The 25,268-nt window shown below is 42.0% G+C and overlaps 1 protein-coding gene across 15 annotated transcripts in view; it reads left to right on the forward strand.

The window, feature by feature from the left end:
• The window catches only part of FGGY (FGGY carbohydrate kinase domain containing), a 625,499-nt gene that overhangs the window by 64,308 nt on the left and 535,923 nt on the right, over positions 1-25,268 (forward strand). For all 15 annotated transcript variants that reach the window (XM_012158173.5, XM_042248740.2, XM_012158100.5 and 12 more), the window contains one exon: positions 13,728-13,816. In XM_012158173.5, the coding sequence (XP_012013563.3) occupies positions 13,728-13,816 (89 nt within the window). The remainder of the gene's footprint in view (positions 1-13,727; positions 13,817-25,268) is intronic.

Here is a 25,268-nt window from a genome sequence, read left to right on the forward strand (position 1 = left end):
GCCAAAGAATGCTCAAACTACCGCACAATTGCACTCATCTCACATGCTAGTAAAGTAATGCTCAAAATTCTCCAAGCCAGGCTTCAGCAATACGTGAACTGTGAACTCCCTGATGTTCAAGCTGGTTGTAGTAAAGGCAGAGGAACCAGAGATCAAATTGCCAACATCCGCTGGATCATGGAAAAAGCAAGAGAGTTCCAGAAAAACATCTATTTCTGCTTTATTGACTATGCCAAAGCCTTTGACTGTGTGGATCTGAATAAACTGTGGAAAATTCTGAAAGAGATGGGAATACAGACCACCTAACCTGCCTCTTGAGAAATCTGTATGCAGGTCAGGAAGCAACAGTTAGAACTGGACATGGAACAACAGACTGGTTCCAAATAGGAAAAGGAGTACGTCAAGGCTGTATATTGTCACCCTGCTTATTTAACTTATATCCAGAGTACATTATGAGAAACACTGGACTGGAAGAAACACAAGCTGGAATCAAGATTTCTGGGAGAAATATCAATAACCTCAGATATGCACATGACACCACCCTTATGGCAGAAAGTGAAGAGGAGCTAAAGAGCCTCTTGATGAAAGTGAAAGGGGAGAGTGAAAAAGTTGGCTTAAAGCTCAACATTCAGAAAACTAAGATCATGGCATCTGGTCCCATCACTTCATGGGAAATAGATGGAGAAACAGTGGAAAAAGTGACAGACTATTTTTTTGGACTCCAAAATCACTGCAGATGGTGACTGCAGCCATGAAATTAAAAGATGCTTACTCCTTGGAAGAAAAGTTATGACCAACCTAGATAGTATATTCAAAAGCAGAGACATTACTTTACTGACTAAGGTCCATCTAGTCAAGGCTATGGTTTTTCCAGTAATCATGTATGGATGTGAGAGTTGGGCTGTGAAGAAGGCTGAGTGCCGAAGAATTGATGCTTTTGAACTGTGGTGTTGGAGAAGACTCTTGAGAGTCCCTTGGACTGCAAGGAGTTCCAACCAGTCCATTCTGAAGGAGATCAACCCTGGGATTTCTTTGGAAGGGATGATGCTAAAGCTGAAACTCTAGTACTTTGGCCACCTCATGCGAAGAGTTGACTCATTGGAAGACTCTGATGCTGGGAGGGATTGGGGGCAGGAGAAGAAGGGGACGACCGAGGATGAGATGGCTGGATGCCATCACTGACTGGATGGACACGAGTCTGAGTGAACTCCAGGAGTTGGTGATGGACAGGGAGGCTTGGTGTGCTGTGATTCATGGGGTCGCAAAGAGTCGGACACGACTGAGCGACTGAACTGAACTGAACTGAACTGAGGAGTATTTCGTTGTATATATGTACCACATCTTCTTTATTCATCTGTCAATGGACATTTATATTGTTTCCTTGTCTTGGCTGTTGTCAACAGTGCTACAGTGAACACTGGGGTACGTGCATCTTTTAAATTGTAGTTTTGTCACTATATGCCCAGGAGTGGGATTGCTGGATCATATGGTAACTCTGGTTTTAGCTTTTTGAGGAACCTCCATACTGTTTTCCATGGTGTCTGTAACAATTTACATTCCTACCAACAGTGTAGGAGGGTTCCCTTTGGACAAACAAGGTTTAAACTAAAGTGTGTCAGTCTCCAAAGCCCATTGTCCTTCCTGAAAATGGAAATGTGGTGTAAAGACCTTCTAACTAATACAGAAATCACTTAAGAAATGGTTACTCTGTGCCAGATGTTGTTCTGGACACTTGATATACACTTGCTCATTGTTCTCTCAATAGCTGTGTGGTACAGGTGGTGCTGTGCTCTCTCTAGTCACCATAGACAGAGAGATTGAAGTGAAGGGTAGTTAAGTAGCTCTCCCAAGGCCGTGATGCATTAGATTTGGAATTTTCACTCTTGCAGTCTGGCTGTGAAGAAGCAGTGGAGAGTGCAAAGGCCCCTCTGTGCAGAGTAGAACATTGTGTTACTAGAGCTACCATTGCATCAGTCGGTTTGAGGAATCAGGGACAGGTTTGTATTGAGAGATGAGGCTAAAGGCAAGCCTGGGGCCAGGCCACAAAATCCTGATAGTGTCCAGTGCCCTCTGCAAGGACTCTTACAGAAGATGCAGAAGTGTTCCTTAGAAAGGATGTTTTGTGATGTTGGGCAGCTGTGCACCATCATAAGGGAGAGTTCATGAAGTTCTGATCTTCTGCTACTTGAGTAGTGAAGGGATTTCTCAGTTGTGGACCTTGTATGTGTATATATGATGTACATATATGTATATGTATGCATATGATATGCCTCATGTCTTCTTTATCCATTCAGCTGTCAGTGGAAATCTAGGTTTTCTCCACACACACACATACACACGCACACCCACCCACCCAGAAAAATCCCCCAGGAAGGGCCAAATGGAACCGTGAAGTACACGCATCCTTTATGCGTTGGTATAAGTAACGTTTGGGTTGAAGGAAACTGGAGAAAAAAGAGGAAGGCCATCCCTGTGAGCCAGCCTGGATCTGCCACCAGGTTGTCCTCAGATGTCCCAGAGCACGCGACATCTGATGGAGCGCTTTTCCCGCTTCAGCCCTCTCTCCAGTGTGCTTGGCAGACGTTCAGGGTAGTGCTGCACTGACCCAGGAGTCCCAGCCAGGAAGTGAATGAATCCATTTTCCAATTAAAATGAAACTTCTCCAAAGGACCTGCTCACCCTGAGAAGAGAAATTTATCTTCCTGGCAGTCTGGCCTGGCTAGGATATGTCTGTGCCCCTAAGAGAGACAGTGAAAAGCCATTAACTTGAATGAGAAAAGAGAAACTGGGACAGTCCTTATTCACAACCTCATTCATTTATCCATTCATTTCTTATTTCCATTTCCATAAACTCCTATTTAGGTTGCACATCTATGCTCATTCATTTATTTGTTCATTCATTCAGCTAATGTTATTCATCATCCATACATCAGATAGAATGCAAAGTCCTAGCAGCAGAGAGACTGAACAAAAACACAGTCCATGACTCTTAAGAATTTCCAGTGTAGCTAGGGAGACAGACACGTGAACAGACAAGGCGAAGTGTCATGGTAGGGCTAGCCACTGAGTGTTATGGAGGAGCATAGCACAGCAGCACCCACTCGGTGTGGGGACTCACAGATGTCCAGGAGTGCATGAGTCTTAGATGATGCTCGCATGTTGGCCAGGTGAGAGAGGGAGGGTATCCAGGTAAGCGACACTGTGGATAAAGACGTTATAATCATGGTGAGAAAAAGGACAGTGTGGTGCAGTATCTCAGAGGTGGAGAATATCAGAGAGGAAGCTGCCAAGTAAGACATGGTTTACTTGTAATGAATTTACATGTAAATAAATTTAATCATTTTTTTTTTTTTTAAAGAAGACAGTGTCTTTTTTGGTTTGTTTTTATATGGACCATTTTTAAAGTCATCCTTGAATTTGTTAACCATATCGTTTGTATTTTACATTTTGTTTTTCTGACCACAAGTCATGTGTGATCTTAGCTACCCATCAGGGATCAAACCTGCATCCCCCACACTGGAAGGCGAATCTTAACCAGTGGACCGCCAGGGAAGTCCCTAGTCTTTAACTCCAAAGGTGGTAGAAAACTTTGAAAGCTCCCTGTGGGTGGAGCTGTGTCTGCTGTTTGCTCTCATTTCCCTAGCACTGAGCACAGAACCTGACATGTAGAGGATACCAAATGAAGAATGAATGAATGATTTACATAGTCAAATATACATTTTATGTAGGCCATTGTATTCTAATTGGCTGTGTAGAAGGTGGGAATTGAAGGGGGTTAAAATTTGAAAGAATTTGGATGGTGGCTCAGACGGTAAAGCATCTGTCTACAATGCGGGAGACCTATGTTCAAGCCCTGGGTTGGGAAGATCCCCTGGAGAAGGAAATGGCAATCCTCTCCAGTACTATTGCCTGGAAAATCCCATGGACAGAGGAGCCTGGTAGGCTACAGTCTATGGGGTCGCAAAGAGTCAGACACGACTGAGTGACTTCACTTTCAGAGTTTGAAAGAGGCCATATCAGCTAGGGAGATAACAGACCACCTCAGCACTTAATAGAGTAAAAAGGCAACGATTTATTTACCTTGTAATAACACAGGTTGCTGATTTGAGATAGTGATTGCAGCCATGAAATTAAAAGACGCTTACTCCTTGGAAGGAAAGTTACGACCAACCTAGAGAGCATATTCAAAAGCGGAGACATTACTTTGTCAACAAAGGTCCATCTAGTCAAGGCTATGGTTTTTCCATGTATGGATGTGAGAGTTGGACTGTGAAAAAGGCTGAATGCCAAAGAATGGATGTTTTTGAATTGTGGTGTTGGAGAAGACTCTTGAGAGTCCCTTGGACTGCAAGGAGATGCAACCAGTCCATCCTAAAGGAGATCAGTCCTGGGTGTTTATTGGAAGGACTAGTGCTGAAGCTGAAACTCCAGTACTTTGGCTACCTCATGTGAAGAGCTGACTCATTGGAAAAGACTTTGATGCTGGGAGGGATTGGGGGCAGGAAAAGAAGGGGATGACAGAGGATGAGATGGCTGGATGGCATGACCGACTCGATGGACATGAGTTTGAGTGAACTCTGGGAGATAGTGATGGACAGGGAGGCCTGGTGTGCTGCAGTTCATGGGGTCGCAAAGAGTCAGACACTACTAAGCGACTGAACTGAACTAAACTAAAGGGAAATGGATTTTCTGGTCTCTGCTGAATATATTCAAGAGTCCCTGGAGGACTGCTGGCTTTCCTAATCTGGGCTCTTCTCATCTCTCTTGAAAGCATGGAGCCTTAGCCGAGATGGTTTGTTTTTGCTCCAAGGGTCCTCTCATCCTCCGGGTTTCCGAGTTTCCTCATGCTGCAGCTCTACACTGCAAGGAGGAAAAAAGTGAGGTCTTTGAGACCTCTGTTCAGGAGTATCACAGTGGTGCTTCTGCTTTACTGCATTGGTTAAACCAGGTGCTATGCCCAGCCCCAGTGATCTCCATGTGGTGGAGAAACAGGTTCACCTTATTATTATTTTTTTTTTAGATGAAGTATAGGTGATCTACCATGTTATGTTCTGCTGTACAGCAAAGTGATTCGTTTATACATGTATGTAATTTTTTTTGGTATTTTTTTCCATTATGGTGTGTCATAGGATATTGAATATAGTTCTCTGTGCTATACAGTAGGGCCTTGTTGTCTACCTGTTCTTTATATAATGGGTTCCGTCCGCTTACTGCAACCTTCCAGTCCATCTCTTCCCCAGCCCCCTCCCCCTTGGCAACCACAAGTCTGGTATTTATGTCCAGGAGTCTGTCTCTGTTTTGTAGGTAAGTTCATTTGTCTCCTATTTTAGATTCCACATGTAGGTGATATCATGTTTGTCTTTCTCCTTCTGACTTTGTATGATCATCTGTAGCTGTATCCGTGTTGCTGTAAATGGCATTACTGTGTTCCTTTTTGTGGCTGAGTAGTGCTCCATTGTATATAGGAACCACATCTTCTCTATCCGTTCATCTATTGATGAGGATTTAGGTTGTTTCCATGTCTTGGGTATTGTGAATTATGCTGCTGTGAACACTGGGGAGAATGTATCTTTTCTCTGGATACATGTCCAGGAGTGGGATTGCTGGATTGTATGGTGTTTCTGGTTTTACTTTTTTGAGGAACCTCCATACCCTTTCCCATAGTATCTGCACCAACTTACATTTCTATATTGATTCTTTTTCTTTGGCGAGCTCTGACTAATATAGGGGAATCAAGAAGTGGAGACTGCTTCATAGATTAATTGGGAATTTAAAGTAGAAGGATGACTGGATATAAGCCGTGAGAGAGAAGAAGAAGATGACTTATTGGGTAACTAGTCCACTGAGGAGGAGGGAAACATTTGGGGGAAATAATGGATTCTGTTATGGACCTGTCGAGTTAGAGGTTCAGTGGGGCAGTTTGAGATCATGCATGTTATTTGACTTGTAGTTGGTTGGAACCTTGGAAATAATTCAGCTTGTTCAGGGAGCACATGAACAATGAGAAGAGCATTTAGATGAGACAAGAACATCAGCATTTAAAGGGAAACTAAAGAAAGGAGCTCAGGAAGGAGATAGAAAAGCAGTGATGAGAAGGGCATGAAGGAGTCCAGGAGAATGAAGTGATAAGCAAGATCCCACTCAACCTCTACTTGTCCAAATCTTCCACTTTATGTCATGTCTGTTCCAAGACCTTACCCAGTCCAAAGCCCTCCCTTCTGTTAGGATCCTCCCCTCCAGAGACAGTACCACCTACTTGAAACTGTGGTAACTAGGTCACCATAGCATCTTTCTCCTTTCCCCTGCTTCACTTTATTGTGCTATAGGGGAGGCAGACTCCTGACTAGCACGAGGCGGCATTAGGGATCTGTCAATGCATTTTAGTCTGTCTTTCCACTTACGTGTTGTGTGACCTTGGGACAGTTGTGATCCCTTTCTGGTTTTTACTTTGTCAAGCTGCAAGGTGAAGTTTATAATTTCTTACCTTCCCCTTATTCTTTGCCTTAAAGAATTAGGCAGATCAGATGAGATCATGCATGTCAAAGTGTTTTAAAACTCATGAAGCTCTGCAGCAGTAATTAGAGTAAGATCTATGGACTTATTAGGCACTCGTGTTATATCACTTAACCCTCACGATGTCCTTTGAGGTCAGTGCAAGTCATGTGGCATTAGAGGAAACTGAGGCTTAGAGAAATTAATTTGCCTAAAGCAACACAGTTGGGAAGTGGCAAGGACAGTCATCAAACTCAGGTCTGCCTGACTCCAAAGTTCTTAGAGCTCACATACCAAAGCCTTGTTTTCCTAACGCTGATGGTGGTATCACATTCCTGGGCAAGGTCAGCCTTGCAGAATATGATCAGTTTTCATACAAATGATAACATTTTTATGGTGAGGGAATCATTTCTAGCGTGGATTATAAATTCGCCTCTCTGTATAATAGCAGGGCTTCAGGGAAGGTGTGGGGAGAGGATGCATGTATATATCTTGTTCTTGAAGATTAATTGAAATCTCCCAGTGGAATTATTTCATTTTATAAATAAATTCTGTGAAGGTGCAGTAAAACAAATCCTTCTCTAAAAGGGATAATCTACCTTGTCAGTTTATTTTTGAGGACGTTTCACTTTTATTTTATTTTTAAATTAATTTTCATTGGAATATAGTTACTTTACAGTGTCATGCTAGTTTCTGTTGAACAGCAAAGTGAGTCTGCTATATGTATACACATATCCCCCTTTTTTGGATTTCCTTCCCATTTAGGTCATCACGCAGCACTGAGTAGAGTTCTCTGAGCTATATAGTAGGTTCTCATTAGTTATTTTATACACAGCATCAGTAGAGTATATATGCATCATTCCCAATCCCCCAGTTTATCCCACCTCTCTTAAACCCTTGGTGTCTGTACATTTGTTTTTTGGGTGTCATTCTCAGCAGAAGCATAAATATTTTTTTCTACTTGATCTTCAGGCTTCAGCTCAAATCTCTCTGCCATGAAGTCTTTTTTAGCCACCTAGGCCCCAAAGCCCTTTCCCTTCTCTGAACAATGTCTATGATTAGTCATTAGAGGTAGATATATGGCCACACACAAAAAAAATGAGTTATGAGGCTGACTTACCAAACCTTGCTATCAGGCTCATTACATGATCATCATACATCATCTTATTCATTACCGACTGTTTCTTTGCACACATCTTTCTCCAGCTTCATTGTAATTTTACTTTGGAAGTGTTGGATCTTAAATTTCTTTATACCTCCTGAAACCTTTTTCTTTTTTTTTCCTAGGAGTTAGCTGGCTTTTGCCCTCCAGGAGTTTGTCCTTTTGAGATGAACTTAGGTGTATGAGTATAATAAGGACGCAGCAAGGGATGGAGAGATTCACTGAAAAGGTGACATTTGAGCTGTATTTGAATAAGGCAGACATTTGATCATGAGAGAAGATGGGAAAGTCAATCCCATAGTAGAGGCTTCAGCCTTGACAGAGACAGGGGAGTATGAAAGAGTACAGTGCATTTGGGGAAGGGAAAGAAATGAGGTGAGATCAGGGTGGGGAGTGGCGAAGAGAGAGGTGATGGGCAGTGAGCCCAGAAGGAGTCATACAAGTAATGGCCAAGTTGGAGCTAGGTTAAGTGTCCCGAGAGCCGTGCCAAGGAGATAAAATGTGATTCCAGGCCATGGGGAACTGTCGAACCATTTTAAACAAAGAAATGTCATGGTATGTTTTAAGTTTTTTAGAAAGATACCTCTGGTAGCACAAACCTCTCAGTGTATCTGTCTGTCTGACTTGACATATCTCCAGTGTTTGCTCTTTTTTCTCTGTAGATGGGAGTTTGAAGCACAGTTGTTTCATTCATTCTGCAAAGTTTCTAGTTGGGGATCATGACCCAGTCCATGTTTTTTGCATTTTTTTTTTTTTTTAAGAATGACATTAAGGATTAAAATTTTTTCCTGAAACATCTCTCCTCTCTGGGCTATCAGCCTGTGCCCTACTTCTCAGTCCTAAACGTAGAGTGAGGATAAGTTTTCTCTTTTCAGAATGTCCTTGTGCTGGAAAACAACATGAGTATTGGAGATGATCCAGCAGGATCCTTTACTGGGAGGGGAAGTAGGAAGCTCTGTTCCTCCCTTTCATTCAGTGTACACAACAGGAAGCCCAGATAAAATCCCTCTGCAAGTCATAACAAAATACTTCATGATCCCTTTTTAACTGGTCACCCCTACTTTCCACGCTGTTCCTGGACCCTGGCATCTCCCGACATACATTGCAACATCTGCTTCATTTTATCCCAAAGTTCCCTTGGCATCTAGAAGCCAGCAGAGGCCTCACTGCCTCCCTGGACATGGCAGTGAGAAGGAAAGGGCGAAAGCTTCATCTCTATGCCCTAGGCTGGTGGGGTGGTTGCTGCCTGGTCTTGAACCTTGGGTTTACTACTACACCTCCAGCCTCTGCTGAGACCCAAAGCTGTCTGTGCTTTGAGTGGTAGTCTCCTCCCAAGAAAGGCTGTGGTTTTAATGAAGTAGTAGATGATTTTTATCTTTTTTTAAAGAGTTGTTCTCTTTGGTGGCTTTCAAGCCTGAGGGATTGCTTAGCTCAAAGGATTGCTATTGGAATGCAGAAGCCTTGATTGCCAAGTCACACACCCCAGTAACCGCTGATTTCTTCTTCTTTTTTCTTGAAAAGACTACTTTTTGTAAGTTGCTTGGTAACTGTAGGAGAGACTTAACTCCTTCAGCACAGAGACCTCCTAGTTTGAACTGGATTCAATGCCCAGATTATGAGATGCGTCTAAAGTTGTCTTTTGATAGGGACCTGCTCTGTGTTTACTCCAGCCCATGTACCATTTGTGTTTTATGAGGGTTTTGAGGTATATAGAAGTTAAGTGATTTGTCCAGGATTGAAAGTGAAATCTTTGAAGTGTAGTGTTGTTCTTTTTGCTGTTGTTGTTCAGTTACTGGATCACGTCTGACTCTGTGACCCAGTGAACTACAGCACGCCAGGCTTCCCCGTCCTTCACTATCTCCTGGAGTTTGTGTAAACTCATGTCCATTGAGTCAGTGATGCCATCCAACCATCTCATTCTCTGTCGCTCCCTTCTCCTCCTGCCATCAGTCTTTCCCAGCATCTGGGCCTTAGTTGGCTCTTCTCATCAGTTGGCTGAATTATTGGAACTTCAGCATCAGTCCTTCCAATAAATATTCAGGGTTGATTTCCTTTAGGATTGACTGGTTTGATCTCCTTGTTGCCCAAGGGACTCCCAAGAGTCTTCTCAAGCATCAGCTTTCTTTATGGTCCAAAATCCCTACATGACTACTGGAAAAACCAAAGCTTTGACTATACAGACCTTTGTCAGCAATAGCTTCTATCATGATGCTTTCAAAAGGCCAAAACCTACAGCTCTGATAGATCAGGTGGCTTCAGGGTGGTGACTGTGGCCTGGTAGAGAAAAGGAACCCTCACTTTAGAGCAGGTTTGGGCCAAGTCTTGTCTGACTTTGGGCAAAGTATTATCACCTGAACCTCAGTTTCTGTATCCTTGACATGTGGACTACTGTGTATCACCTACAACCTCTGAACCATCCTGAGAATCCAATGAGACAAGGCACTGTCTTGAGACGCCGGCACTGTTGTAAGCTGTGGAAGAATCTAAGCACAGGCACTGTGTCTGATGCAGGCCCAGTGGTTCCAAAGGTAGAATTAATTCAGTAAGATTGAGGCCCAGGGCTGGAACTCTGCTGACTGGGGAGGGGCAGGGATGGAGAGATTTTCTCATAGAACTGGATTAAAAATCCATCCACAGGGGGTAATAGGCCCTTGGCCAGTCTGGCATGTGATGACTAAACACTTATGAATCATGGAGCCCAACCTAAGAGCACCATGGGAGCCTGCTAAGCAGTGTCAATGTCTCCCAGTAAGGGATCGGGCTTTCGGAGCATCCCTTTCATCCAGGCACACGCTTGCCCCCTCTCCTGTTCTGGCTGAGTTGCAGACTTTGCTTTTGTGGAGAAGCCAGGGAGTACATACTGCTGTCTCCTCTCCCAAGAAGGGAGGCATTCTTAAGGATACTTCACACTCCTAATATGAGAGTTTGAGCTGGGATCTCTGACTTTGCCTGGTGATGCTGGCATGGTCTCAAGAAAAGATGACCCACCAGGCTGCCTTGCCCCTCCTGCCCCTGAAGTGTCTCTTTCTGGCCAGAGGCCTGAAGTTCTCTCTGAGATGTACTGCCTGGGTTCCATTGTGCACAGCAGCCTGTGTGCCTGGCTGCAGGCTGAAAGCTGCGATTCTTCAGGTCTGTAGTGACTCCACTAGACCTAACAGAAGCAGTTCTTTTCCCGGTTGAGGAAGACTGCTTGGCTTTGGCTGGTAGCACTGATTGTTGCTGCAGCAGTTTTCGTGGTTTTTTCTGATTGGCCTTGAATTTCTGGAGTCTTTAGAAGGAGGTTGCCATTTCTGCCTGAGAATTGATCACTGAAACCACAGAGCATGTGGAAAGCAATGTGGGGGACTACCCAGAAGACATACTTATAATTTGACTCATCATTTCAAAGGCTGCCATTTCCTGACTGTGATCTATTAGTGTACAAAGGTACTGCTAGTTCAGAACTACATTTGATCTATTTAGTTAACTTTAAGTATTACTTTTTTTTAACATTAAGATATAGAGTTGTTCAAAGTTTAGCCCTTTCTATGTGTAAAGTGAAAATGTGTTAGTCACTCAGTAACTTAGTCCAACTCTGTGTGACCCCATGGGCTGTAGCCTGCCAGGCTCTTCTGTCCATGGACTTCTTCAGGCAAGAATACTGGAATGGGTAGCCAGTCCTTTCTCGAGGGGATCTTCCTGACCCAGGGGTTGAAGCCAGGTCTCTTGCGTTGCAGCCAGATTCTTCTGTCTGAGCCACCAGGGAAGCCCCTTCTGCATGTAAGCGCTCACCCAAATGCTTAGGAATTTAAAACAACCAGCAGTAACAGAAAATGGGCCTAGTACTGCCTTTTACATCTGAGCCCTTTTGATGTTAGTGTTGTTTTAATGGGATGCTGTTCTGGGTTAATACTCATTTTCTCTGCTGTGAGTAAGTGTCTGTGTTCTGAAAGTTGTGATGGGAAAGGAGAAAATAGGAAGAACTCATAGAAGTTGAGGGCAATGTAGATGAAGGCCAGTGGCATGTCTGTAAAATACATATAACAGCACTTGGGAGTTTCGTATGCTACACGGTGCTTCCCTGGTGGCTCAGCAGTAAAGAATCTGCCTTACAATGCAGAAGATATGGGTTTGATCCCTGGTTCAGGAAGATCCTCTGGAGCAGGAAATGGCAACCCACTCCAGTGGTCTTATCTGGAAAATCCTATGGACAGGGAAGCCTGGCAGGCTGCAGTCTATGGGGTCGCAAAGAGTTGGACACAACTTAGCAACTAAACCACAAGTAATGGAGATAACACACGTGAAAACCCTTTGTAAACTCTGAAGTGCCCCTCCCCTGAGAAAGTTTGAAAGGTGAAAATGAGCAGTTTGGTTGTTCTGCTGCTTCTGCTAAGTCGCTTTAGTCGTGTCTGACTCTGCGCGACCCCATAGACGGCAGCCCACCAGGCTCCCTCCTCCCTGAGAGTCTCCAGGCAAGAACACTGGAGTGCGTTGCCATTTCCTTCTCCAATGCATGAAAGTGAAAAGTGAAAGTGAAGTTGCTCAGTCGTGTCTGACTCTTAGCGACCCCATGGACTGCAGTCCACCAGGCTCCTCCGTCCATGGGATTTTCCAGACAAGAGTACTGGAGTGGGATGCCATTGCCTTCTCCTTAGTTGTTCCACCCCTATCTATTGAGTGTCTGCTCTACCTCACCCGCTAGCCGATACTGGAATATGTCTCTCTTGGAGTTTCTGCCTTGTTGCCTCAGGGTTCCCAAAGATCCCCTTGAGCTTTTGGTGCATTCAGTTTTGTTGTAGCCTCTTGGGGAGGGAATAAGTGAAACCAGGACACGGAGAGTTGCCTGGATGGTAGGAAACCTTTCTTGCTGCCACTTGTCTGCATTGCTCTTTTCTTTATGAAGTCCTGCTTCTCCAGGTCCTTGGCAAAAAATGGCCACTTCACAGTTTCCAGCTTTATCTCACCTCCCGTTTCACTCAAAGGCAGAGGTTAAATGACTCTAATTGGATCCTGATTCTAAATTCCTGGGAGAAGGAATCAAATTGGCCCCACCAGGTCACATGTCTGTCCCTTGTCCAGTTAAGCGTGTTGCCTTCTACCCTTGGAGGAGACTCCAGACTGGGGCTGGAGTCATGTGATTTCCACCTCACAGCCAAGGGTCCAGTCCTGTGTAGAGGAGGAGAGAAGGCAATCATGGGATATTATAGGACATGAAGCTGGAAAGGTCCTTGGCCTCATGGAGCTTACAGTCTAGCAGGAGAGAAGGACATTATACAGATACTTGTGAGGTGATAGGGGTTGTGTGACAGCCAGATGCCCCACCCCACCCCCGCCGTGAGATCGTGGATGGCCTCCCTAGGGAAGGGTGGATCTGTGGATCTGGTTAACCAAAAGGGGCAGGGCAGTGTGGACCCTGGGAGGGAACAAGGTGGTAAGTGAGGAAGGGGAGTTCCAGACACAGGTGGCAGACAAAAGAAAAAGCCCAGTGGTAAGGAAAAAAAAAAAAAAATCTGGCCAGATTGGCAATGTGGAAGAAACTGGAAGCAACAAATATTTTTAAAAGGTATAAGGATAGGTTGATTCAGTACCATTCTGTCTGGCTTAGATTGGAAGTTCGTTGTGGACAAGGGGCGATCATTCCTGTTGTTTTTGGAACCTGTTAGCGTGGGGAGACGTTTTCATGGCAGGACACATCACATTTCATCAGGAAGCTTCCTCATGTGATTTTTCTCCCCAGTTCCCAGCTGTTCAGCTTTGAAGTCTTTTTATATGTCTTGAAATGTATCCCCTTGCCCTTCACTAGAAAGATGGATTGCGTACCCTTGCAAAGTGTACTTCTTCCCACTCCAGGTTGGCAAAGAGGAATAAAAGGGAAATTATAGTCATTTTTGGAAGGATCAATAATTGCCAGTTTTTCTTTCTTGTGTACTGCTTGTATACTCCCCTCCCCACCACCACTTCCCAGCCCCTGCACAGATGTTTTCTTGGGCATTGTTGGCTATGCTTTTGTTTTGAAAATTTTGAAACATTATTGAGAGGAGAGGAGGAGAAAAAATAGCCCATAATTGATTCTAATATATATTTAATTTGGCAGAACTTGCGAGAGACTTGCTGGGATAAGGCGGGACATTTCTTTGATCTCCCAGACTTCTTATCGTGGAAGGCAACAGGTGTCACAGCACGGTATGTTAATTACAAGTTGGATTTTATTTGTGTTCATCCATTCTTGGGTGTCTGTATATATATTGCTTTCTTAACTCGCTTTGACTGGATGTACTGTTTGGACATCTGCATGTGATTTTGCATACTTGAAACATCTTGAATCCATCTTCCACCTCCACTGCACATGCCCAAACACCATTGTTTTTATGAGGCCTGGAATGTGTGTATCCAAGGTGAAGACCATTCATTAAAATTGGACACATTTAAAGGAGATGTGAATAGTCTGTTGTGAAATGTGACTATTTTTCCAAAGCCACTTTTTTACATGATGAAGAAAAGAAACATTTTAGGCCCCTAAAATTAAGGCAAGAGATACATTTTTTTAAGGAAGCTGATTTTAACTTTGACTAGATTGGTGTTAATGAAGCTGTTTTGCTTTTTATATCAATGTACCTGAATCATCCCAGAGGATAAAGGTATGTATGTTGAAATCAATAGTATATCTCAATAAATTTTGAATGTTATACATAAGTCATGTGCTATCTGGCACACACCTTACAATTTAAAAAAATACTCAGTGTGTTGCAGCTGCTGCAGTAAACAGAGTGGATGTGTGCACAGATGTGCATATATTTGGACAGATAGGACATGAACTCTCAAAGCATGCAAACCTGTTGTCATCTTGACCTCAGATTTCAGGGGATGCACAAGGGCAGGAGTCTTCTTATCTTGGAAATGACTCAGAATTGCATATAAGAAAGAAGATCATTTCCCAAAGGACAGATAAACCTGCTTCAGTGTATATATTTAGGTGTATCTTAAATTCCTCTCTTTTAAATCTTCTCCATTTTCCTTTTTATTTAACTAATGAGAAGCTGGGACGTGGAGTTTCATCTTCCCTGTACTCTTTCCGTTTGTCTCATTTTGTATGATGTGGAGGTTCCTAGTGGAGAGTTGATGGGAGTATGGTAGTTCATTCAGCAGCAGGGCCTTCCAGAAAGTAGAAGATACTTTTCACAAACACTTTATTCATTTTGTTGATTGTTCTCCCTTCCTCTTCGTGAAATGCTAGAGTAGAGGGGATTCACATGCATATAAAAATGGCCTTGGCAAACCTCAGGTACCCACCTTTCTCTGGGGAGAGGGCTCTGGAGGAGTGGTCTACACGTGACCCCAGAACGTGCAATTAGTCACCGTCATCTCGTTACCATCAGTGAGGAGCGGGGTTTGGGTGAATGTCTCGTCTGGACCTTTCTCTTTTGTTGTGATATTGATTGTTCACAGTTATTTCAGGAAGGACCTTTCTCTAGTTTTTTTCCCCCTATTTTTGTGCAGTAGTGAAGGAAGTGTTTTGATTAATTTAGCCAAATGGACCTAGAAGTCAAAGCAGTGCTAATAGGGTGGGTATCAGCAACAATCCGTTAGCCTGCAAGCCTTGAGGACTTAAAGGCAGAACTAAAGCCGGCAGAGGACCTCAGTTTTCCTTTTCTTTCCTTGGGTGTTAATCAGTCCAGTATAGTGATGTCTTCCTGGGTTTTGTTGTTGTTGTTTTCATTTAAACTTTTTTATTTTGTATTGGAGTATAGCTGATTAATAATGTTGTGATAGTTTCAGGTGTATAACGGAGTGACTCAGCCATGCGTATACATGTATCCATTCTCCCCCAAACTCCCCTGCCATCCAGGCTACCACATGTCATTGAGCAGAATTTTCTCTGCTGTACACTAGGTCCTTGTTGGTTATTTTAACTGTCAATTCCAAGCTCCCTAACTATCCCTTGTTTTTTTTTCTGATGGTGTTAGATTGTCCACACCCCCATTTCCAAGCGTTTGATGTCATGTTAAGACACCAGGAAGCTTGCTTTTGAAATTAGATCTGGCTCAGATAGATGTAAATGCTGTGGCATGCATATATGCTGTGGAGTTACAGTGTAACTTATCCTCAGTTCTGCCGCACAAGAGTTTGGTGACCTTGGGCGTGGCCTTCCCTTGTTTGTATCTCTCTTCGCTTATCTAGAAAATGTACCTTGCGAGCCTATTGACAAAGTCCTGTTAAAACAATTCTTTCCAAACTAGCCTGCTTATGGGAATCAGCTGGGTCATTCAAAGCCCACATCTCCAGGACTTCCAGTTTTAAACCTGCTGAATCAGAATCTCCATGGGATACCTGGGAATATGTGTGATTAACAAGGGCCCCAGGTGGTTATATGGTCAGGTAGGTTGGGACAACAGTGCCTAGCGTACATGGAAGTAATATGTGATGGTAAATTGGTTCATTCCTCTGAAGGATTAGAAGTGTTTTAAAGAGTCAAATTAATTTGGTGAATTTAAAAATGGACAACTTCTGGTTGGCTTATCAGAACATGCTTGGGGGCTTCTGTTGCCCACCCATGACGATCTGAAACCCTGAGGATGCAGAAAGATTAGTGCTCAGAAATGACTTACTGACTAGTCCAGTCATCCCTGCCATTTTTTTCTTGACTGAGACACTCATGACTCATTCTACTTAGTATGAATTTGTAGACCCCTCCCCTGGCCTTTGCCAGTACTTGCCAGCACCTTCAGAGGCCCCTCTTCCAGCTTCCCTCTCCTGAAAAGCTGAGCCGCGGACCTTGGACCCTAGGCATCACATTCCTCTTGTTAAGACAGTTGCCCTCTCCCTGGCACATGTCTCTCTTACATCTGTCTTTGCTATTGTTTCTTCAAATTCTTCTTTCTTTCTTCGCTATTTCAACTTGCATGATCAGGGTGAAACAGGAAACCACTGAGCTTTCTCAATTATAAACATAATTGGGGGAATGACAGTACTTACTCCATGGAGTTATTGTATGGACTGACTGAATGAGGTGACAGAAAAACTTCTGACACAGTGCTGGGAAAGTTTTTGAAAGAATTAGCAATTTTATTTAGTTTTCTTTATCGATTTTGGCAGGGAATCTTTGCATTAAGTTTCTGGCATAGCAGAAAGAGGGGAACCCTTGTAGTCAGGGGACCTGGGTTCAGTGTCTCTGCCACGTACTGTCTGTGAGAAACTGGAGGAAATTACTACTAATCCCCCCAACTCAAATTCAGGTCCTCATCTGGACATCCGATCAGAGTTAGAGGTACTGTGGCTAAAATGTGTAGCACATAGGATTTAAAGAACTCATAGTTCTTGTAATGAAAATTCCCCATTGTCTGTCCATCTTCTAGAATAAGGAAGATGACGATCTGTGTTTGAATATACCAATGCCAAACAAACTTTGGGCAGTGGAAAATGAACTTGGCATCCTCTGTGCCAATGAAAGTGTCAGATTTGGTGTTTATCTGGCTCTTATTGTGATTGTTTTGGGAGCTTTTGGGTAATTGGGTGCCAAAAAGGCTAGAGGGTGGTTTTGTTTTTCTTTTATTTTTTATTATTCTAGTGGAGTCATAACTAAAAAGTGATCAGATTTCACCTTGTCTTAAGCCTTCAGACTTGTTTTTGGCAGTGACTGTGTAAGAAGTCTTCTTCTTCCTCCTCTTATCTGTTTTTCTCTCTTCTCGTTTGCCCTTCACCCTTTATTTATTGATCTTATCCTCCAAAATATGGCAGCTACTCTTGTTTATCTGGGTCACTGAGAAAATCATCACTTTGGCCTTTGGTTAATTTGTAATTCAGTTCCAGTCTTTTCAGCATTGTTGTTCGAGTTGCTAAGTTGTGTCTCTTTTGCGACCCCATGGTCTGTAGCCTACCAGGCTCCTCTGTGCATGGAATTTTCTAGTTCAGAATACTGGATAGGTTGCCATTCGCTTCTCCAGGGGATCGTCCCAACCCAGGTATCAAACCTGTGTCTCCTGCGCCTCCTGCATTGGCAAGTGGCTTCTTCACCACTGAGCCACCAGGGAAGCCCATTCTTTTCATTATATCAATGAAAATAATTATCGCTATTTCTGTTAATAATAATTTATATAACACAAGAGAAGGCTCTACACACAGACATCACCAGATGGTCAACAACAAAATCAGATTGATTATATTCTTTGCAGCCAAAGATGGAGAAGTGCTATACAGTCAGCACAAACAAGACCAGGAGCTGACTGTGGCTCAGATCATGAAATCCTTATTGCCAAATTCAGACTTAAATTGAAGAAAGTAGGGAAAACCACTAGGCCACTCAGGTATGGCCTAAATCAAATCTCTTATGATTATACAGTGGAAGTGAGAAATAGATTTAAGGGACTAGATCTCATAGAGTGCCTGATGAACTATGGACGGAGGTTTGTGACATTGCACAGGAGACAGGGATCAGGACCATCCCCATGGAAAAGAAATGCAAAAAAGCAAAATGGCTGTCTGGGGAGGGCTTACAAATAGCTGTGAAAAGAAGAGAAGCAAAAAGCAAAGGAGAAAAGGAAAGATACAAGCATCTGAATGCAGAGTTCCAAAGAATAGCAAGAAGAGATAAGAAAGCCTTCCTCGGCAATCAATGCAAAGAAATAGAAGAAAACAACAGAATGGGAAAGACTAGAAATCTCTTCAAGATACCAAAGGAACATTTCATGCAAAGATGGGCTTGATAAAGGACAGAAATGTTATGGATCTAAGAGAAGCCGAAGATATGAAGAAGAGGTGGCAAGAATACACAGAAGAACTTTACAAAAAGATCTTCATGACCCAGATAATCATGATGGTGTGATCACTCACCTAGAGCCAGACATTCTGGAATGTGAAGTCAAGTGGGCCTTAGAAAGCATCACTACGAACAAAGCTAGTGGAGGTGATGGAATTCCACTTGAGCTGTTTCAAATCCTAAATGATGATGCTGTGAAAGTGCTGCACTCAATATGCCAGCAAATTTGGAAAACTCAGCAGTGGCCACAGGACTGGAAAAGGTCAGTTTTCATTCCAATCCCAAAGAAAGGTAAGGCCAAAGGATGTTCAAACTACCGCACAATTGCACTCATCTCACATGCTAGTAAAGTAATGCTCAAAATTCTCCAAGCCAGGCTTCAGTAATATGTGAACTGAGAACTTCCAGATGTTCAAGCTGGTTGTAGAGAAGGCAGAGGAACCAGAGATCAAATTGCCAACATCTGCTGGATCATCAAAAAAGCAAGAGAGTTCCAGAAAAACATCTATTTCTGCTTTATTGACTATGCCAAAGCCTTTGACTATGTGGATCACAATAAACTGTGGAAAATTCTGGAAGAGATGGGAATACCAGACCACCTGACCTGCCTCTTGAGAAACCTATATGCAGGTCAGGAAGCAACAGTTAGAACTGGACATGGAACAACAGACTGGTTCCAAAGAGGAAAAGGAGTACGTCAAGGCTGTATATTGTCACCCTACTTATTTAACTTATATCCAGAGTACATCATGAGAATCGCTTGGCTGGAAGAATCACAAGCTGGAATCAAGATTGCCGGGAGAAATATCAATAACCTCAGATATGCAGATGACACCACTCTTATGGCAGAAAGTGAAAGTGAGAGAAAAGTGAAGTCCCTCAATCGTGTCTGACTCTTTGAGACCCTGTGGACTGTAGCCCACCAGGCTCCTCCAACCATGGGATTTTCCAGGCAAGAATACTGGAGTGGGTTGCCATTTCCTTCTCCAGGGGATCTTCCTGATCCAGGGATTAAACCCAAGTCTCCTGCATTGCAGGCAAACGCTTTAACCTCTGAGCCACCAGGGAAGCCCAAGAGGAGCTAAAAAGCCTCTTGATGAAAGTAAAAGAGGAGAGCGAAAAAGTTGGCTTAAAGCTCAACATTCAGAAAACTAAGATCATGGCATCTGGTCCCATCACTTCATGGGAAATAGATGGGGAAACGGTAGAAACAGGGTCAGACTTTATTTTTTTGAGCTCCAAAATCACTGCATATGGTGATTGCAGCCACGAAATTAAAAGATGCTTATTCCTTGGAAGAAAAGTTATGACCAACCTAGATAGTATATTCAAAAGCAGAGACATTACTTTGCCGACTAAAGTCCATCTAGGCAAGGCTATGGTTTTCCCAGTGGTCATGTATGGATGTGAGAGTTGGACTGTGAAGAAGGCCGAGTGCCGAAGAATGATGCTTTTGAACTGTGGTGTTGGAGAAGACTCTTGAGAGTCCCTTGGACTGCAAGGAGATCCAACCAGTCCATTCTGAAGGAGATCAACCCTGGAATTTCTTTGGAAGGACTGATGCTAAAGCTGAAACTCCAGTACTTTGGCCACCTCATGAGAAGAGTTGACTCATTGGAAAAGACTCTGATGCTGGGAGGGATTGGGGGCAGTAGGAGAAGGGGACGGCCGAGGATGAGATGGCTGGATGGCATCACGGACTCGATGGACGTGAGTCTGAGTGAACTCCGGGAGATGGTGATGAACAGGGAGGCCCGGCGTGCTGCGATTCATGAGGTCGCAAAGAGTCGGACACGACTGAGCGACTGAACTGAACATAAAGTTAAGAATGTCATAAGAACTATATGGTTCTTCTTAATTACCAACAGATATGTTTGCAAACTTCCTAGTCACCAAAGAAAAATTGAGAATATAATCAAGATGAAGTGAGTGAGCAGATGAGAACCCAGCTGCTGTTCAGGAGTAGAGCTGCTTCTAACACTGGGATCTGAGAGAAGTTCCTCCTGGATTATCAGGGATTAGAAATACTTGTATACTGTCTAAAAGTATGCCCTTTTAAATCCAATTATAATTTTAAGTAGGCTTTATGTTAAACTAATTCTAGATTTACAGGAAATTTGTGAAGATAGTATGAGGGTTCTGATATACTTGACACCCGGTTTCCCTTATTATTAACATCGTATGTTAGTGTGATACATTCATAAACAGTTGATGAACCAGTGTTTCCATATTATTATTAACTAAATTCTGTACCTAGTCATATGTTTTAGCTTTTACCTAATGGGCTTTCTTCTTTTAATTCCAAGATCCGATTTTGGATACCACATACATGTAATCATATCTCCTTAATCTCTTCGTGACTTTGACAGTTTCTCCACTTTCTCTGTTTTTGATGACCTTGATGGTTTCCAAGAGTGGTTATATATAATATAGCATGTCCCTCTACGGTAATTTGTTTGATGTTTATCTCCTGATGAGACGTGAGTAGTATGTTTTTGGAAGACTACAGTGCCATTTTCTGCTGAGTACTGTTACTATCATATCCTGTCATGTCATATCATATATCATATCACATCATATATCAAGGGTACGTACTGTTAGTATGATATCAGCATTGATGTTGACCTTGATCTTGCGGCTGAGGTATCATTTGCCAGGTTTCTCCAATGTAGAGTTACTCCTTTCCTCTTCCTATCTTGTACTTTTTGGAAAGAAATCACCATTCACAGTTCACAGCAAGGAGTAGAAAGGAGTTATGCTCTATTTTCTTAAGGATAGAGCTATCTACATAAATTACTTTGAATTTTCATAGGAGATTTATCCTCAATTCATTTGTTTTCATTGCTTAGGACTTAAAGAAATGATGACCAGGTTCCTTATGCACAAGAGACTGTTTGGTTAGTTTGCTTTAGAAGTTATATGTTAGAATTTCTGAGACTTTTCTGTGGCATGTGGGAAACCAGGACTAAGCTTCTAGAACCTCAGGTTTATTTTTCCTTACATTTTGTATATGTTATAATTACTTCTCTCCCCCCTCAGTTCCGTTCAGATCAGTCGCTCAGTCATGTCCAACTCTTGCCTACTACAATGTAAAATTCTGTGAAGGTTGTCGGTAAATATTTTCTACTTTAAGAGATGAATTTATGTTCTTTAGAACTGTAATCTTTTTAAAATTGCATTTATTGTCTGGATTTGCATGGTTCTCTATGTTTGGGGTTGAGGGATATTAATATATTGTTATTTTCCTTATGGTTATTTGCTAATCTGTTAGGAGAAGATTCTGGCAGGTTATTGATCCACATCTATAGTCATTTTCCAAGTATAATCTCCAAGATTTCAAAAATTTAGTAAAATTATTTAGACTCATTACTGTGTTTCATTTATTAAATTGTAAATCTGCCTTGCACAATTTATTTTACTCATTATTGTATTTTCCATATCAATAGATACTATCTGAAAACATGTTTTTGATACCTGTTTAATATTCTATCCTATATCTATATGATCTCTGTCAATTTTTAACCTTAAAATGATTGCTTATTTTAATGTGTATTTATATTATTAAATGTATTTATTTTTTCTTATATTTATTAACTACTTATTCTATTAAGTTATGCCAATTAACATCAATAACTATTAGTATTATAAGTATCAATTACCTATTTATGTCAACTACTAATATTAATATTGGATTTCAGTGTTTTCTTAAATATTGTTGAGCATTCTTTTTTTTGTTTGTTTGTTCTAGTATTTCCCCCAAGGTATTATTTTTGAAACAAATTTAAAGCTACAGAAAAGCTGAGAGAATGATATATGGAACACCATATCTTTATAATAAACTACATTCACCAGTTAATGTTTTTTTTACATTGTGCTCAAAAGTGCTCTGACATGCAAATATGTGTTTATTTTGCTAAGCCATTTATAAATGAATTCCAAATACCATATTTTTCTTCATAAATTCTGCAATATGGTCCCCAAGAGTACTGTCCTCCTATCTAAACACAGTGCTATTAATCACACTTAGGACAATTAGCATTAATCCTCACTATTTTGGGCCTTCCAGGTGGTGCTAGTGGTAAAGAACCTGCCTGCCAATGCTTCCCTAATGGCTCAGATGATAATGAATCTGCCTGCAATGAAGGGGACCAGGGTTCGATCCCTGGGTTAGGAAGATCCCCTGGAGTAGGAAATGGCAACCCACTCTAGTAATCTTGCCTGGAGGATTCCTTACAGAGGAGCCAGCAGGCTACAGTCCGTGGGGTCACGAGAGTCGGACACAACTGAGTGACTAACACTAACAGACTCACTATGTGCATTCCCGACAGGTACCCTTTGGTTGGGGCTTTTCTGGTGGCTCAGACTGTAAAGAATCTGCCTGTAATGTGGGAGACCCTGGTTTAATCTCCCAGTCGGGAAGATCCCCTGGAGAAGGGAATGGCAACCTACTCTCGTTTCTTGTCTGGAGAATTCCATGGACAGAGGACCCTGGTGGGCTACAGTCCTTAGAGTCGTAAAGAGTCAGACATGATGGAGTAACTTACATGCACATACCTATTGGTTAAGTGTTCAAAGTACCACTCACCTTTCCTTACCACTGGGGTTCTGACTGATAGAGACTACATAAAGAGCATATTAGCTAAATAAACAATGAACACCTAACTTGTAATTTTAGAAAATACTCATTAACTTCTAATATGTAGAGCTTCTAGTATACTGGATGGATAAAGCAACTCGGAAGTGAGGCTAAAGCAGCAACCACATATGCAGGTGTATGTGTACTTATATAGAGGAAGGCTGGCCTGGTATGCCAACCAATTGCCATCAAGTTAAGTAACTGAGTCAGCAACATGAATGCAGATGCTGCTCAGGTGTGCTTTCTTGAAGCCAAGGCACCCTGGTTGCACCTAGTCATAGAGAGCAATGGTGTGGGCTCCATGTTATCTAAGAATGGCATCTTTAACGCAGTGACCCCTTAAAACATGGCTTAATATATTCCAGTATCACAACAGTCAGATGCATTTCCCTTACCCTCTTGGAGAAAATTAAGACGGGGGCTGGGGTGCAAAGTCAGCTCTGCTTCCTCTGGTGTTGCTCTCAGTGTGGAGAGCCAGTGGGTAGCTATCGCATGCTCCCCAGGGTCCAAGACAGCAGCGTGGGAGGAAGGAGGGAGAGACTTCTACGATAATAGCTGCCTCTGGTGACGTGCCTGCTGTCCACATCCCTTCCTTAGTACTTGATGTCCTGATCAGCTCTCTCATTGCATATCTAAGATAAGATTTGATTAAAAAAAACAACTTTATTGTGAAAGAATTCATATACTGTACAAGTCACTCATTTATATAGGCCAGTGCTTTTGATAGATTATTTTATGAGTTATAATAGCTAAATATTTACAGCATACAATTTACCATTTTAAGTATATAGTTCAATAGCATTAATTACATTCATGGTGTTGAACAGCTGTTACCACTATCTCCAGAACTTGTTACTCAAATACAGATTCTAACCATCAAGTAACAACTCCCAGTTCATTCCTTCCCTCTCTCCTTGTTAATGTCCAACCTACTTTCTGTCTTTATGAATTTGCCTATTATAGAAATCTCATGTAAGTAGGATTTTCTATGTCTGGCTTATCAATAATGCTTTCACTATTTATCCATGTTGTAATGTATAAGAATTTCCTTCCTTTTATGGCTGAATGATATTCCATTATATACATGCACTGCATTTTGCTTTTCCATTAATCTGTTGGTGGACCCTTGATGGATAATTGGGTTGTTTCTTCCTTTTGGCTATAATGAATAATGCTACCAGGAATATTGGTATATATTTTTGAGTCTCCTCTTTCAGTTCTTGTTGGTATTTAACTAGGAGTTTAATTGCTGGGTCACATGGCAATCCCTTGTTTAGCTTTCTGAGGACCCACTGAACTTTTCCATAGCAATCGCATCATTCAGTATTCCCACCAGCAACGTATAAGGATTCTGATTTCTCTACATCTTCACCAACATTTGTTTTTGTGTTTTCTTAAATTATAGCTACTCTCATTAAGTGCGAAATGGATTCTCATTGTTGTTAATGACTTTTTTTGTTTGTTTGTTAGCAATATATTGAATTAAAGGAAAACTGTTTGGATTTAGGTCATTTTAGAGGTAACATTTTTTGGCCATAACTTGGTTGAAACTTGACAAGGATTGTAGAGGTAGTATCATAAAATTAAAGAATTCTGGGGAAAATCACTTATTTCTGATATGATTGATGCAAAAACTCTTTGATTTGCATTGTTTTATGGTTGTGTTCTCAGAACAACAGTATAAAACATTTCTTCTAGGTTCTATGAAAAATTATTCAGCAATCCTTTTGCATCAGCTTATTTTTCAGTATCTTTATAATAGTGCAGAGAAATGGCCTGTAAATATTAGATTTCCTTTATCCTTATTTTTTTGGGGAAAAAAAAGAGTTCTCTCACTCTTACAGAGGAAACATGATCCTTATCTCTTCACTGATGAGTAATAGAAATAATAGAAAGTTTAAAATCACAGTGGTTTGAACACATAAGTGTTCATTCTCTTCTGTAAATATATCCAGATGTATAGTTTTGGGCTACTTTGAAAGTCCCATGAAGTCATCAAGGACACTAATTGTTCTGGCATTTTTACTTCACTATTTTTGGGCCTGACTTCTGTCCTCAAAGACATCTCATGACTTTGAGACCTCAAAATGGCTGCTGGAGTAGAGACTTTTCAGCCCACATTTCATGTATCAGGAAGAAAGAAGGTTCAGTTCAGTTAAGTTCAGTTCAATCACTCAGTCTTGTCCAACTCTTTGTGACCCCATGAATTGCAGCACGCCAGGCCTCCCTGTCCATCACCAACTCCT

The sequence above is a fragment of the Ovis aries genome, chromosome 1 (genome assembly GCF_016772045.2).
Source record: "Ovis aries strain OAR_USU_Benz2616 breed Rambouillet chromosome 1, ARS-UI_Ramb_v3.0, whole genome shotgun sequence".
Classification (NCBI taxonomy): Eukaryota; Metazoa; Chordata; class Mammalia; order Artiodactyla; family Bovidae; genus Ovis; species Ovis aries.